A 13,996-nucleotide genomic window follows, 5' to 3' on the forward strand; every position below is an offset into this window, starting at 1 on the left:
TTAACCCACATTCTTGTCTCAGCCCTTCCGACAGGTCTTGATGATCCATTCATGCTCATCATCATCTGCAGGAGAAAGAGAGAGCTGGTTATGCCTGAAGGTGGCCTGGGCATGAGATCTACTGGCCATCTGTAAAGAACCTTTTCTGATGGGTGCTCAAGCACTTGTTCAGTCCAACACACCACAGAACAACATCCAGAACAGCTAGTCCAGATTCTGGAGGGTGTGTTGGGGGCAGAGTCTTTAGATTTTAGCTTGTCGTCTGGGCTATTTTGGAGATCCTCTTCTCAAGAACTCACTGTCTCCTGGTGGTTGTGGGGGAGCAGGTATGATATCCTCAGCTTACTCAGGTCCTATGAGTGGAGAACGGAGATAGAGAAGGGCAGGAACCGGTTTCCCTGAAAGTCCTAGATGTGTATTTCACACTTTAATGTATTCCTTGTGACCATTGGACAAGCAGCAGCCACTCTCATTATTTTACAGAGGCTTAGGGAGGTCACTTGTTCACAGCCACAGAGTTAGTATATGAGCAAGCCTAGGATTTGAACCTCAGGTTGTTTGGCTTCAGGACGTGAGCTGTTTTTCAAATATCAAATCTGGAGTTGAGTGGGTCACACACTTCAGGCTCACTGCTGCCATCTCTCTGCACGAGGCCCCTCTGTGGCTTCTTTTTTATTTTCCCCCTCAAACCCACACCCACATCCCCTGCCCACAGGGACCTACTTTAATGGTGGGACATATACTTTTAAAGATGCACGTAGCTCTGTAAAATATGTACTGCTGTTTTGTGTGTGAATGTGTTTTTAATTTACATAAATGGCATTGTGCTGTGAATTTCGTTGTGTTTTACTCTTTTCACTCAACACCACATTTTCAAGATCTTGGGATGCTTATGAATCGGACTAGACTTGATGGCAGTGGGTGTTCTAGGCTCTTACTCCTTCCTTGCATGCACATTTAGTACTTTGCTGCTTCCTACTGCCTGCTGTTATACAGGAGACTGTCATCTGTCCTCCCCATGGTGGACACGGAGATTGCCTCTCAATCCTTGTCACTGTGAACGACTCAAAGACACACGTTGCACACCTCCTTTTATAGATACAAGGGATGGAGCCTCTTGATGGAATCACATACACATCATTCACCAGTACTGCAATCAAGTCTTTGTTCTTTTCTTGTGTACCACACCTGCCCATTTGCCTGCCTGTATCCGACTCTCCTTTTCTCTTTATGCCATGCCCTGGGGACTCAAAGAGAACTAGCCCAGACCCTCATCCTCAGGGTGGTAGTACTGGAGAAGCTCATACCACCTCTCTTTACCTTGCCTTTAGCCCTTAGCTTCTGGTCTAAGATGTCTTCCTTCAAATGGCAGGAGCTAGAGAACAAGGATGTTCCCTAGGAGTGGGAGACTCAGAGGGCCTGCAGAAAAGCCAGATGCTTCTGAACCAGATGCTCTGTGTACGCTGAATCTTTTTAATCTTTGCAATAGAACAGTGGGGTAGAGGAGATTACTCTGAGTTTTCAGAGCGGACAAACCCTGTCCTGTGTCCACACCAACTGGAATTAAAACTAAGGTTCATCAAGTTCCACAGCCTAACCTTTCCCACCCCAAGACAGGCATGGTGATGCGAGACGCAGAGGCTGCTCTGTAGAAAACCTCCACTATGCCTCACTCTTTCCTTTGTATGCCACTTAGGGATAAAAGGCTTGCTGTCTGGCCTTTGATAACTGTCCTAACCAGCCAGTGGGCCTCAGTTTCCCTTGGGGATGTTGCCTGGGGCTCCCTCAGTAGCTGCGCAGTCTCAGGGTGGGGAGGCAATCTCAGGGAAAGCAAGAGTAACTTAACGTGTCAGCACACAAGGAGTTAAGCGCTGGTGAAGCCCACTTTTGCCACACTGTGAGCAGCCTGGTTGATAATTACAGTTCTGAAGTCTCCAGGCTATTCGAATCAGTGCAGCTGCAACCTCTTCAGTGGTAACCCCTGAAACCAGACAAACTGGGTTTATTGTGCTGAACCAGTCTTCAGGCCCCTCCCTGATTGTTACAAATTGACAGCAATGGACTTAACAGCCCTCTTCACTACCCCTTTCACTCTCTACCTGGCTGCAAAGCCACCAATTTGAATCCCAGATGCCTCCCCTCCTGGCAGCTGCTCACTACCCCTCCCTCCACGCCCTGGTGCTTCTCAGCGGCTCCCCTGGCCCTGCCACGCCAGGGTGAGGCTGCCGAAGAACATTTCATCAATATTTAAAATGGAATTAAACCTGCAGCTTTGATTAATGCCTCCCAGATCCCGGGAGTTGTGATTACTATTTTGCAAATTGCGATTGTTGGAATATGTTAATATGATTGTCTGAGAACATCTTCACCTTCTCAGATAATTTTCCCCCTTTTTGGCAGGAGGAGAGGAAGAGGAGGAGGGAGTAAAAGATGGGAAAAAACACCCCACAAACTCTTTAATCAATTGTAAATTATTACTTTTGGCACAATTATTGGTGGTGCAAAGGGGAGGAAGATTTCTGGTTTTGAGCATTTCTCTTTAGAAGTTTTGGCCTCCTTTGGCCCAGTAATTCCACTCTGGGACACTATCCTCAGGGCATAATCTGTCTGTGAACTATTTCCAATCAAGAAAACAGAAAATAACCTACATTTCTAAAAACAAGGGAATGATAAATTTGTTGTATATTTATTCACTTCACAGATAATTTGTAAACACTGACTTTGTGTCAGGCATCATGCTAGGTTCAGGGGGAAATGACAAGCTATGTGAGAGTGGTTACTAAAGAGAATAGTTAGGGGGTCTGTACAGCAACAGAGGAAATTGTTTTGCTATGACTTTGCTAAAAGTAAAAAAGTACAGGCAGGGTGCAAAATGACATAGTATAATCTATATAAAAACTGCATTGAAGAAAAGTGAAAAACAAGAAAAATATCAACAGTGGTCAGTTCTGAGCAATGAGAGTAAGGAGGTGCTCCTTTCTGCTTTTTGTTATTTCTCAAATTTTATTTTATTTATACATATTGACAACAGAGACAAAATAATAGTTGGATTTTCTACTTTACACTCTGATTTAGTACTTTGGGATTTTTATGCATTTTATTAATTGAAATAAATGTATTTCTGGGTCTCTAGAAACTTGGAGTTTTAAAACTTGAAAAAAATTAAAAAGACCATAAAATAGATGAGGATTCTTGAATATACAAATCCCTCTGTAGAATTCCAACTAATTATATAGATCTTTTGCTCTCAAGAAGGAGGCGCATAACCTCCCACTCCTTAAGTAGGATCCAAGCACAGTGACTTCTTTCCAAAAAGTATACTATGGAAAGGAAGAAAAATAAAGAGTAAATTTACAGTAGAAAAACTTGATGAGCACTACCTCAACCAGGTGGTCACGGTCATTACCAGTGGTGGTAAGCCATGTTGATAATGAAAATGTCACTTTATCCCCATGATATTCCTTCCCAAAACAAACCCCCAGTAAATCATGAGACATATATCAGACAATACTCAATTGGGGAGCATTCCACATAATAATACCTGGCCAACATCTTCAAAACTCATAAAAAACAAGATAAGTTATTATCAGAACCAACTGTAGTATAAGGAGACACACTAGCTGAGTGTAATGAGACGTCCTGGGCTCCTGGGACACAAAGTGTGAACGACTGAGAAAGTCAGAACAAAATAGGGACTTTGTTAATAACAGGGTCTCAAAATTGCTTCATTAATTATAACAAATCATGTTAATAATAGGGAAGACTGGGTGAGTAGTAAATTAGGAACTCTTTCTACTACCTTCACAATAATTCTCTAACTCTAAAACAGTTCTAAAGTTAAAATTTTAAAGTTTATTTAAAAAAAAATCCGGGGAGCTCTGGTGGCCTAGTGGCAAGGAGCTGCAACTACAAACCCAGAGGCACATGGTTCGAATCCACCAGATGCTCTGCCGGGAAAAGGAGGGACAATCTCCTCCTGTACCAGTCAGATCTGATTTGACGGTACACTCACACACAAAAATAAAAAAAACAAACAAAAACACAAAACAAAAATCCATGAAGAGACCAGTCTGCTTCCTAAAAGGCAAGGGTATTATGTTCTCCAAGTGGAAGCTTTTTTCATACAACAAACACTCTAACTATAGTTGTTCATAATCTTTAATTATTTGCACATTTTCTTATTTAATGGTCTTGGCACAATGGTTAAATGTTTGGCTGTTAACCAAAATGTTGATGGTTTGAACCCACCAGATGCTTTGTGAAAGATGGAACAATCTACTTTGGTTAAGATTATAACTTGGAAATTCTATGGAAAGTTCTACTCTGTCCCATAGGGTTGCTGTAACTTGCAATAGGTGGGGTGGTGGTGTGTTTTTTGTTGGTTTGTTTTTTTTTTAATTAGGTAATCTCCCACTAGACTAGAAAAGGGACCACATTTTCTTAGTTGACCGCTGGATATGGTATACAGTAGATGCCCAGTAATTCCTTTGCCAGATAAAATCTGAAATACTCCTATTGTATTCTGACTTGCCTTTATCGCCACTGACAAACATTCTCTGAGCTCCACTTCCTGGTATCTAGGCCTTAAATATTACTTCCTCTCAGACTCTAGTCTAACAACTGCTTGCACTCCATGTTACTCTCTTCATTTCTTTTTCTTCATATAGCACATGCCACTCAGAAATTTACTCTTTTTCCCCTCCCCAAGCCAAACTGTATCCAGCTTTATTAAAGATACTTTTCATAAACAATTTTGGTATTTCAGGTACGACATGAACAGATAGTCATTAACAGTATACAACAACTTTCAAACTCCCTTCTTCAATAGACTACCAAAATCAGAAAGCTACTATCAAACCCAATCTTACCTTCATTTGATGCTCTCATCAGCAACAGTATAGAGTGAGGGTTGACATTACATTTAGTATGTTGTTTAACAACTTTTCATGAGCTGTCCCTGACTTTTAAAAAATGAATAAAAAATGGCAGAAATACTAATCTGAATGTCCACAATCTAAAAAAACGCAGAACAACAAGAGAACCTCAGCTCTTCTGAGGAATGCTACTGAGGTGGCATCACCAGAAAAGTCCAGATTGCCTGAGAAAATGACATAATTTTTTTGAGGGGCTCTGGCCCTAAAAGGTCTCTGGATTTCTTTGCAGAAGGCAGAGGGAGAAGAGGACATAAAAACAGATTTTTGGTTTTCCACACCACAAGGCATTTGTGCCAAGCTGGCTAATTTGTGTCAACACCAGAAAATCCTTGCTCCTGAGAACCAAGAGGAAGTATCTCTCTTAAAACCAGAAGGTAAAGGCGTTTTCATACCTATCAGTCCAGCTTCAGACACCTATTATTAGTGACAATTGCCCTCTCCCAAAAAAACAATGAAGTGTTTTTTGTGCTAACAGCATAGCTTTTTTTTTTTTAAAAGATAAAAGTTCTGCATTTTTATGGAAGTTGATAAAATAGTATTTCAAACTGTACAGTACATAGTTATCAAAATGCACACACTTCACTTGCCATCTCCAGCACCTTCAGCTTTCTCTGCCTGGTCTGTTTTGGTATCTCCATTTTCTGCAGGATCATTCCCATCCTTGCCAGCATCAGCCTTCCCCTTTTCCCCTTTGGGTACCTTATCTCTCTTCTTTGCAGGGGCCTTTTAAGGTTTAGGCTCTGGCTTTGGAGGAGGATGTTTAACAGATAACCTTGAAGATCTGCTCTGTGGCTCATCCTTCACGTTGGCTCTATTTCCCTTAACATCCATGCCCTCCAGCCTTTCTGTTGGACCTGGTGGTGATGACAGTGGGATGCAGGTGCTAGACTTGTTGATTGTTCTCACCTCTTCACACTGCTCAGAAATTTTCATATCTATGTGTGGCCTTAGGTAATATGTCATTCATACCCAGATCGTAAGCTCCAGTATAAACAGGAACCATGTCTGCTTGTTCACTGTGGTATTTTCAGTGCAGAAAAGACTGCCTGGAAAAGTTGATGTCAGTTGAGTGAATGACTGAATTAAGCCTGATCCTGTACTGGATCCTGTGCTGGGAGCTGGGATAGAGACTGAAATCTTGCAGCAAATAGTGCCACAGAGGTCTGCTTCCTGTCTTAAGTCTAGCTTGTCTGCAACAAGTGTAGAAAGATTTCTTTATTCTGATTCTTAAGCTTCATAAAAACCCTGCATGGCTCGCTACCTCAATGAACCCTACCAATCATTAAAAGAACTAGGTTCCTTACAGAGAATGGAATGTGCTTTAAGAGAAACTTCACCTCTGACTATGGACTCCCTACTGAAAACCCTTCCTTTAAAAATCTCCCAACTTCTCAATCTAGACTTAAGGCTCCCCAAGGTCGCTAGCTCTCCAGGCATGCCGTCTGTCCTGCAACTCACCTAAAATAAAACACAATCTCACTGACGTATGGCCATTGCCAAACGTGCATGCTTATGAGTGCCTCTGTGCTTTGCACATGCTCTTCCTCTAAGCAACATCACCCTCACAGGACCTGGTTCAGGTGTAAACCATACTGAAAGCTCAAGAGAGGCCCAGGGTCCTTTGCATTTCTGGGACCTGGTGTACAAGTTGCCGTCCCGCGGTCACTTGTGCTTGTTGTGAGGCTGAACACTGACACGGATGTGTCAAATGCGTTAATGGTTGGCTACAATGCAGACTGAGAGTGGGGTGGAGCTCCCCGATTGAACAAGCGTGGAAGGAGGAGTGGCGTCCACTTCCATAACAGCTTGCCCCTGGAAACCCTATGAACTTGGAGACAGGATGAAAGGCACCCAAGCATCAAGGACTCTCCTTCATAGGGTCGCTATGAGTCGCCTGCGACTCTACAGCACTTAACAACAACAACAACAGTGTATACATAAAAATGAGAAAATGAGATTATAAAAATTATCTGTATTAAACATTTGTTGTTGCTAATTTTCATGAAGTTCATTCTGAAGCCTTTACTTTTGACTAATTTATATTTTTACGCAGATGACCAAGTGTAATGTAAGTGAATTCCAGGATTTCTTTAGAAAAGATGTAAATTCACCATACAAAGGCTTGAGATTAGGAACCAAAACTGAATTAAACCCACTGTTCATTCTTTTAAAGTTACCTGGTGAATTGTCTTATTTCAGTCCTATCTTAAGAGTACACTCATAGTACAAATTTGAGCCGCCTCATGAATGTGTGTGGCCTCAACCCAGTGCTCTTCTGGCTGTCCTCCCACCTCATGGGCCCTGCCTCAGTGTCAGGCTTTCTTGTCCCAGATCGGTACTCTCCTGCTATGCTCCACAGCTTCTGTCTGTTCTGCTGTCCTAGCCTGGGGCAGCTTGGTCCAGTTCATTTCTAGTTCAGGGCTCAGCACAGATCCAGCACTTACAAAATAAGTATTTGGTGAATGAATAAAGAAAGGTAAATCTGGAAACATAAAAGTAGTAAGTTTACTCTGGGTTTTGGGCAAAAGACGAAAAATTTCTTCTCCACCTTTGGTAAACGGAGCTCCTCAGTGGGTGAAACAGACATGTCAAGTGCAGGTTCAAGGCTGCCAGCTGCTGCTTTTTTTTTTTCTTGAGGCCACAGACTGGGCAGCCCACAGCATGGATAGGCTGGGCGGTCTGGGGTCATACCTGGGCCCTAACCACACTCAGGAAGCTCAAAGTCCTGGCTGGCCTGGGGCCTGCACATAATGGGGGTGGAGAAGGGCAGGCCTGCACAGGCCATATCGATGCCAGGTCACTGTGGGTGTCATCAGTGCTATCTGTAGGTCAACTTGGTGCTGGGGAGGAAGAGATCTGAATATTGCTGAAGCGCTCTCAAGGGAGTATTAAATCCTCAGTCTAATACCAGCAGCAAGGCAGTGTGGTATGATAATTAAGTTTATCTCCCTGGTGCTTCACTGCCTTGTTCTGAGACCTTGGGCAGAGACTTATAGTTCTCTGGCCCTCATTCCCTCATCTATGAAGGTACCTACATTGTATACAAATGAGATTTCCCCTAAAAGTGCTTATTAGTACATTGTAGGCTGTAGAAAATTCCCAATAAATGGTGCTCCACAAAAACAAAACAAACAAACACTCCCCTCACCCCTTTAAAACAGAAGAGAATCCAGAAGTTATCTTTGCAAAGTGGGACTTGCAGGCACTATAGGGAGCACAGTGACGACTGGAAGAAACTTTTGAGCCAGTCAGGCCTTGGTCTGATGCTGTGACTATGGTGCTGGATGGTTTCAGACAAGCTGTTCCTGTCTCTAAGCTTGGCTCCTCTCTGTTTGTTATTGTTTTGGTTGTTCAGTGCTGTCAAGTTGAGTACAACTCAATTTAGCAACACAGCAACCCCATGAACAACAGGTCTGAACCTTGCCCTATCCTGTGCCATCCTCACAATCTTGTCTGTTTAGTGGGTTTATTTAGGGGTTCAGACTCACTCAGTGGCTCTGTGGGAGAAGGACCTACTAATTTGCTCCCATAAAGCCCCATGACTCAGTTCTACTCTCTGTCACACAGGATCACTATGAGTGAGGAACTGATTTGACAGCAGGCGTTCTGCCAGAGGCCGAATGAGAACTGGCCAGGAAGAATGGCGCTTGACAGGCTGTTCATCATGTTGACTGGACTCTAACTTCCAAGTGGATGCCTGCAGTGGAGCATCTTAAGAGGCTCCCTCATTACTCCCATGGGACTTCTGGGTCCCTGCTAGGGTGGAGGGAAAGCTAGAAGGAGGAGGTCTTTACATAAGGATTAACGTCCTAATGATCAAGATCCACAGCTTAGCTAATGATTTTTGTTCAAAGCAAAGTTGGCAGGCTGGGGCAGATGAGCCCAGGGAGGGTGAACAGGCAGATTCGGGTCACTGGGCATCTACAAGTTGGGCTCTGCTACCTCTTGGCACGTTTTGGGCCCAAGCACACCTGTGGTCACCACTGCTATGCAATTCCCACCCTGTCTGAGTTGGTTGAGGGGGCTGGGAGTGTGGACTGGGAAAAGGAAGAGATCAAGATCAAACAGGCATCTGGCCTCAGGAGAGGGGAGGGAGACGCACATCAACTGAGCACCCAGAGAGATGTTATTGTCTGCATCCCTCATCTTGAAATGAGAAAATCAAAGTCTACACAAGTGAAATGGTTAGCCCTACTTCATTCAGAGGCAAAGAGGAAGGGCCCAGTTTTCTCTGATACCAAAGCCATGTTCAGTGAGACTATGAACATGTGCAGGCAGATGGTGTGTATCTCCACCCAACAGGGTGAATGTTATAAGGATCTAAGTGTGAGTGTGAATAGATGTGCTCCTGTGATTGTGAACGTGACTCTGAGAATAATGACTGCAAGTGTGCATATGGTATGAGATAAGTGCATACTCCATTGTAAGTAGCCAGAGGTCATGAGTGATACATGTGCAAAAAGTGGTATGCTACGGTGTAAGTCCCTGACTCTGAATGTGAATATGCTATGCAGAGGGAAGGGACAATTCCAACCTTGTCAGAAAGCCCACTGCTCATCCAGAATGCCATACTAGAAGGAGAGGACAAGAGCTGGGCTGAACTCGGAGGGAAGGAGGATTCTATTCTTTCTGGAGGAGTTTGTCTTCCCTTCCTGGGGCCACTACTGGGTTAAAGCCTTAGGTGGCTTACTGTGTGAACTGTGGCTCCAGACTGGGATGGAAGATGTACATTAAATCAAGACTCCTGGGTTATGGGCAGTGCCTGCCATACAGCCTTGCCCCACCCTCTGTGCAAATTCAGGGCTATGTGAACTGATGGGGCAGGTCCAGGGCCCTCAGCAGAGCTGCTACAGCTTTGAACTCTGCTGGCAGGGCTAGTGGCCAGATGCCAAGCCACTGCCAATATTGACTGAGGAGATCACTGCCCAGACAGAGCCTGACATAGGGCAGGAGGCAGGTAAATAGAGCATGGGGCTGTGCTGTTTTTCCCCTGTAAAAGGACAACTTCTGGGCTGGGTGGGGCAAGGCTGGGTGATTCAGGCTTTACCCAATTGGGGCTAGAAGTTCAGGGCTCAGCACCCACAAGTTTTCATTGTCCACAGAAACGTTAAGAAGCTTAGGGGGGAAATTATCTACTTGAAAATGTAAAAAGGGAAAATGGCAAAACTGAAATTAATACATGCTATAATTAATACATTCAGACTTAGTCATTTAATTTAGAGATCAAAACACTCTTATTACACTTGAAATCAATTTATAAGCTAGTTTTCCTCATTTTGTAAGAATTCTTCAGTATGCACATGACTCTCAAGAAATCACAGCCAATTGTTAGAGTTGTTGCCAAATAATTGATCAAGTAAAAGTATAAAAATCCTATTCAAGTTTTAACAGAAAAAATTATATGTAATGTGGAGGACAAATAGATAACATGATAGATGGAGAAAAGACTGAAGTTGTTAATAATTTCACTTTATTTGCATCCACAGTCAAAACCCATGATAGCAACATTAAAGAAAATAAAAGATGTGTTGCATTGTGGAGATCTGCTGTTAAGGACTTCTCCAAACTGTTAATAGAGTTAAGTTTAAAGACTAAGGTGTGCCTAGCCCAAGCCATAATCTTTTCAATTACTAGCTATGAATCTGAAAGTTGGACTTAAGGAAGACTGAAGAAGAATCAATGCCTTTGAATTGTGTTAATGAGGAGTATTGATTAGCCCATGGACTGCCAGGAAAACAAACAAACCTGTTTTGGAGAAAGTGAAAGCAAGGGTGCTCCTTAGAAGCAAGGGTGCTCCTTAGAAGCAAGGATGGTGAAACTTCATTCAAATATTTTTGGCATGTTATTATGAGGGGCCAGTCCTCAGAAAAAGATATTCTGGGAAAGGTGGAGAGTCTCAGAAAGAGGAAGACCCTCAAAGAGATGGACTGACATAATGTCTGTCAATGGAGCTCACTTATATCAGAGATCATGAGGACAGTGCAGGATAGAGCAAACTTCAGTCTGTTGTTCACAGGGTAGCTGTGAGTGGTAGTCATTTGACTGCTCCCAAAAACAACATGTAGAGGTGGCTAGATTTTATTGCCCTGTGTTTGACATGGTTGGAGTAGGGCCTCCAGGGTCAGGCTTAGGGTTGGTTTAGGGTTATCACTAGGGAAGGGTGAGTCAAAGCAAGGAATATGGCTGTCTTTTGTTAGGAAGCACTCCTTGGCCAGGTATTGTGCCTGCACATTTCATGCATAGTCTCATGCAATCCTTGGAAATACATTTGCAGCATGCATGGTTGGTATTGTGTTAAGAGAGTGTCTGGTGCTGTACCTGGTGGGTAAGAGGAAAGTTACAACCAGGGCTTTGAAGCAGAATGAACTGGTTCACAGCTATCCTTGGGAATCTCTTGGGAAGGCCTGTTTCTGGAGACAGAGTTCTCACATACAGCCAGTTTTCTGACATTGTTGGAATAGAGAGTTATTTTAAATTATTAATATTTATTACTTAAAATTTGTTGTGACACCACCAAAATAGAAAATTATAGGTCAATATCTCTCATGAACATTGATGCAAAAATCCTGAATAAAATCTTAGCCAATAGAATCCAGAGATACATAAAAAAAAATAATTCACCATGACTAAGTGGGATTCTTAACAGGTATGCAAGGATGGTTAAACATAAGAAAAACAATCAATGTAATTCATCACATTAACAAAACAAAGAACAAGAACCACATGATCCTATCAATTGATGCAGAAAAGGCCTTTGACAAAATCCAATACCCTTTCCTGATTAAAACACTCAACAAAATAGGATTAGAAGGGAATTTCTTCAACATAGTAAAAAATATATACACAAATCCAAGAGCCAACATTGTTCTCAATGGAGAGTAAAAGGCATTCCCCTTGAGGACAGGAACTAGGCAAGGATGCCCACTATAGCCTCTTTATTCAATATTGTATTGGAAGTCTTAGTGATAGCAATAAGGCAAAAGAAGAAAATAAGAGGTATCCAAATTAGCAAAGAGGAGGTAAAATTATCTCTATAATGATATGATAGTATACTTAGAAAACCCTAAGCACTCAGTAAGAAAACTACTGGCCATAGCTGACCAATTCAGCAAAGTGGCAGGATACAAGATCAACAAACAAAAATCAGTTGAATTTCTCTACAGTGACAAAGAGAATACAGAGCTGGAGCTAAGAAAAACAATACTTATGAGATTAAATACTTGGGAGTAAATCTAACCAGAAGCACAAAGGATCTATTCAAGAAAAATTACAAAACATTACTACAAGACACAAAAAAAGCCCTGAAGAAGTGGAATAATATTCCTTGCTCATGGATAGGAAGACTAAACATTGTGAAAATGACAGTTGTACCACATGTGATTTACATGTTCAGTGCAATCCCAATACAAATACCAATTCCATTCTTCAAAGAGAAAGGAAGGAAGAAAAGGCAATCTCCAGTTTCATTTGGAATGGAAAGAGGCCCCCAAAGCAAAGCACTCCTTAAAAAGAAAAGGTAAGAGGGCATCTCACTCTCTGATTTCAAATCATACTACACTGCTGTGGTGGTCAAGACAGTGTGGTACTGGTACAATGACAGATACAAAGATTAATGGAATAGAATTGAGAATCCAGAAATCAGCACATTTACCTATGGTCAACTGCTTTTTGACAAAGAGATGAAATCAATTAAGTGGGGAAACGACAGCCTTTTTAACAAATGGCACTGGCAAAATTGGGAAACTATCTATAGAAAACTCAAGCAAGATCCTCACTCCATACACAAAAACCAACACAAAATGGATCATGGGCCTAGGACTAAAACCAAGGACTATAAACTTCATTAAAGAAAAGCTTGGAAGAATTCTAGAAGTCCTAATCCACAACATAAACAGTCTTCCAAGCATCCTAAAAACTCTATAACCAGGAGAGGATAAAATAGATGAATGGGACCTTCTAAGAATCAAATCCCTATGCACATCCAAAAATTTCTCTGACAGGGTAAAAAGGGAAGCCATAGACTGGGAAAAAATATTTGTTAATGACATGTCAGACAAGGGATTTATATCTAGAATTTATAAAATACTTGAGCACCACAACAAGATAAAAGTAAATAACCCAATTGCAAAATGGGCACAGGATATGAACAGACACTTCACCAAAGATATTCAGATGGCCAACAAGCACATGAAGAAATGTTTAAAATCCCTAGCTCTAAAAGAGATACAAATCAAAACAACTATGAGATATCATCTCACCCCAGTAAGAATAGTAAAATTTATCAGTACAGCAAACATCAAATGCTGGCAAGGTTGCAGAGAAACGGTAACCCTTATTCACTGTTGGCAGTAGTGTAAAATGGTGCAATCACTATGGATGGTTGTATGGCGCTTTCTCAAAAAGCTGCAAATAGAAATACCATTTGATCCAGCAATTCCACTACTGGGAATATACCCTAAAGAATCTATAACCGCCACCCAAGCAGATATATGCACACCCATGTTTATTGTGGCTTTGTTCACAATAGCAGAGAGTTGGAAACAACTCAAGTGTCCATCAACAAATGAATGGCTAGAGGAGATGTGATATATTCACATAATGGAATACTATGCTGCATTGAAAAACAAGCAACTAATGAAATATTATACAAAATGGGTAACCCAATGGGTATTCTTGTCAATACAGAAGTCCAGAGTGAAGGCTGCATAGTGGAGTGAACTTGGGGGCAGGATTGCATAACAATGAAAGTTTTTATTTTTCTTGTCAAGGAGAAGAGTGATTTGAGGGGGAGGGGGTCGGTAGGGAGAAAAGTACAACAATGAATGATTGGAAACCCTAAGTCTCTGTAAACTTTCATTAAAATTAATTAAAAACCCCCCAAACAAAATGGGTTACCCTGGAGGATATTATGCTGAGTAAATATCTCAGTCACAAAAGGACAAAATTGCATAGTGCCACTGTTATAAAACGGGACTGACATCGGGGTTGAGGGAAGACTGAGAAAGAGGGGATAAATAATGTATACTGCATTGAAACAGATGAGAGAGAAACTGTTTAAAAGG

The 13,996-nt window shown here is 41.9% G+C and overlaps 1 protein-coding gene across 1 annotated transcript in view; it reads right to left on the minus strand.

The window, feature by feature from the left end:
- MORN5 (MORN repeat containing 5) overlaps positions 1-13,996 on the minus strand; it is a 48,238-nt gene continuing 34,242 nt past the window's right edge. The window contains 1 exon segment of the mRNA XM_006890683.1: positions 1-65. Within this exon segment, the coding sequence (XP_006890745.1) occupies positions 1-65 (65 nt within the window).

Source organism: Elephantulus edwardii, unplaced genomic scaffold (assembly GCF_000299155.1).
Source record: "Elephantulus edwardii isolate Elephantulus edwardi_28Jun2011 unplaced genomic scaffold, EleEdw1.0 scaffold00092, whole genome shotgun sequence".
Taxonomy (NCBI): Eukaryota; Metazoa; Chordata; class Mammalia; order Macroscelidea; family Macroscelididae; genus Elephantulus; species Elephantulus edwardii.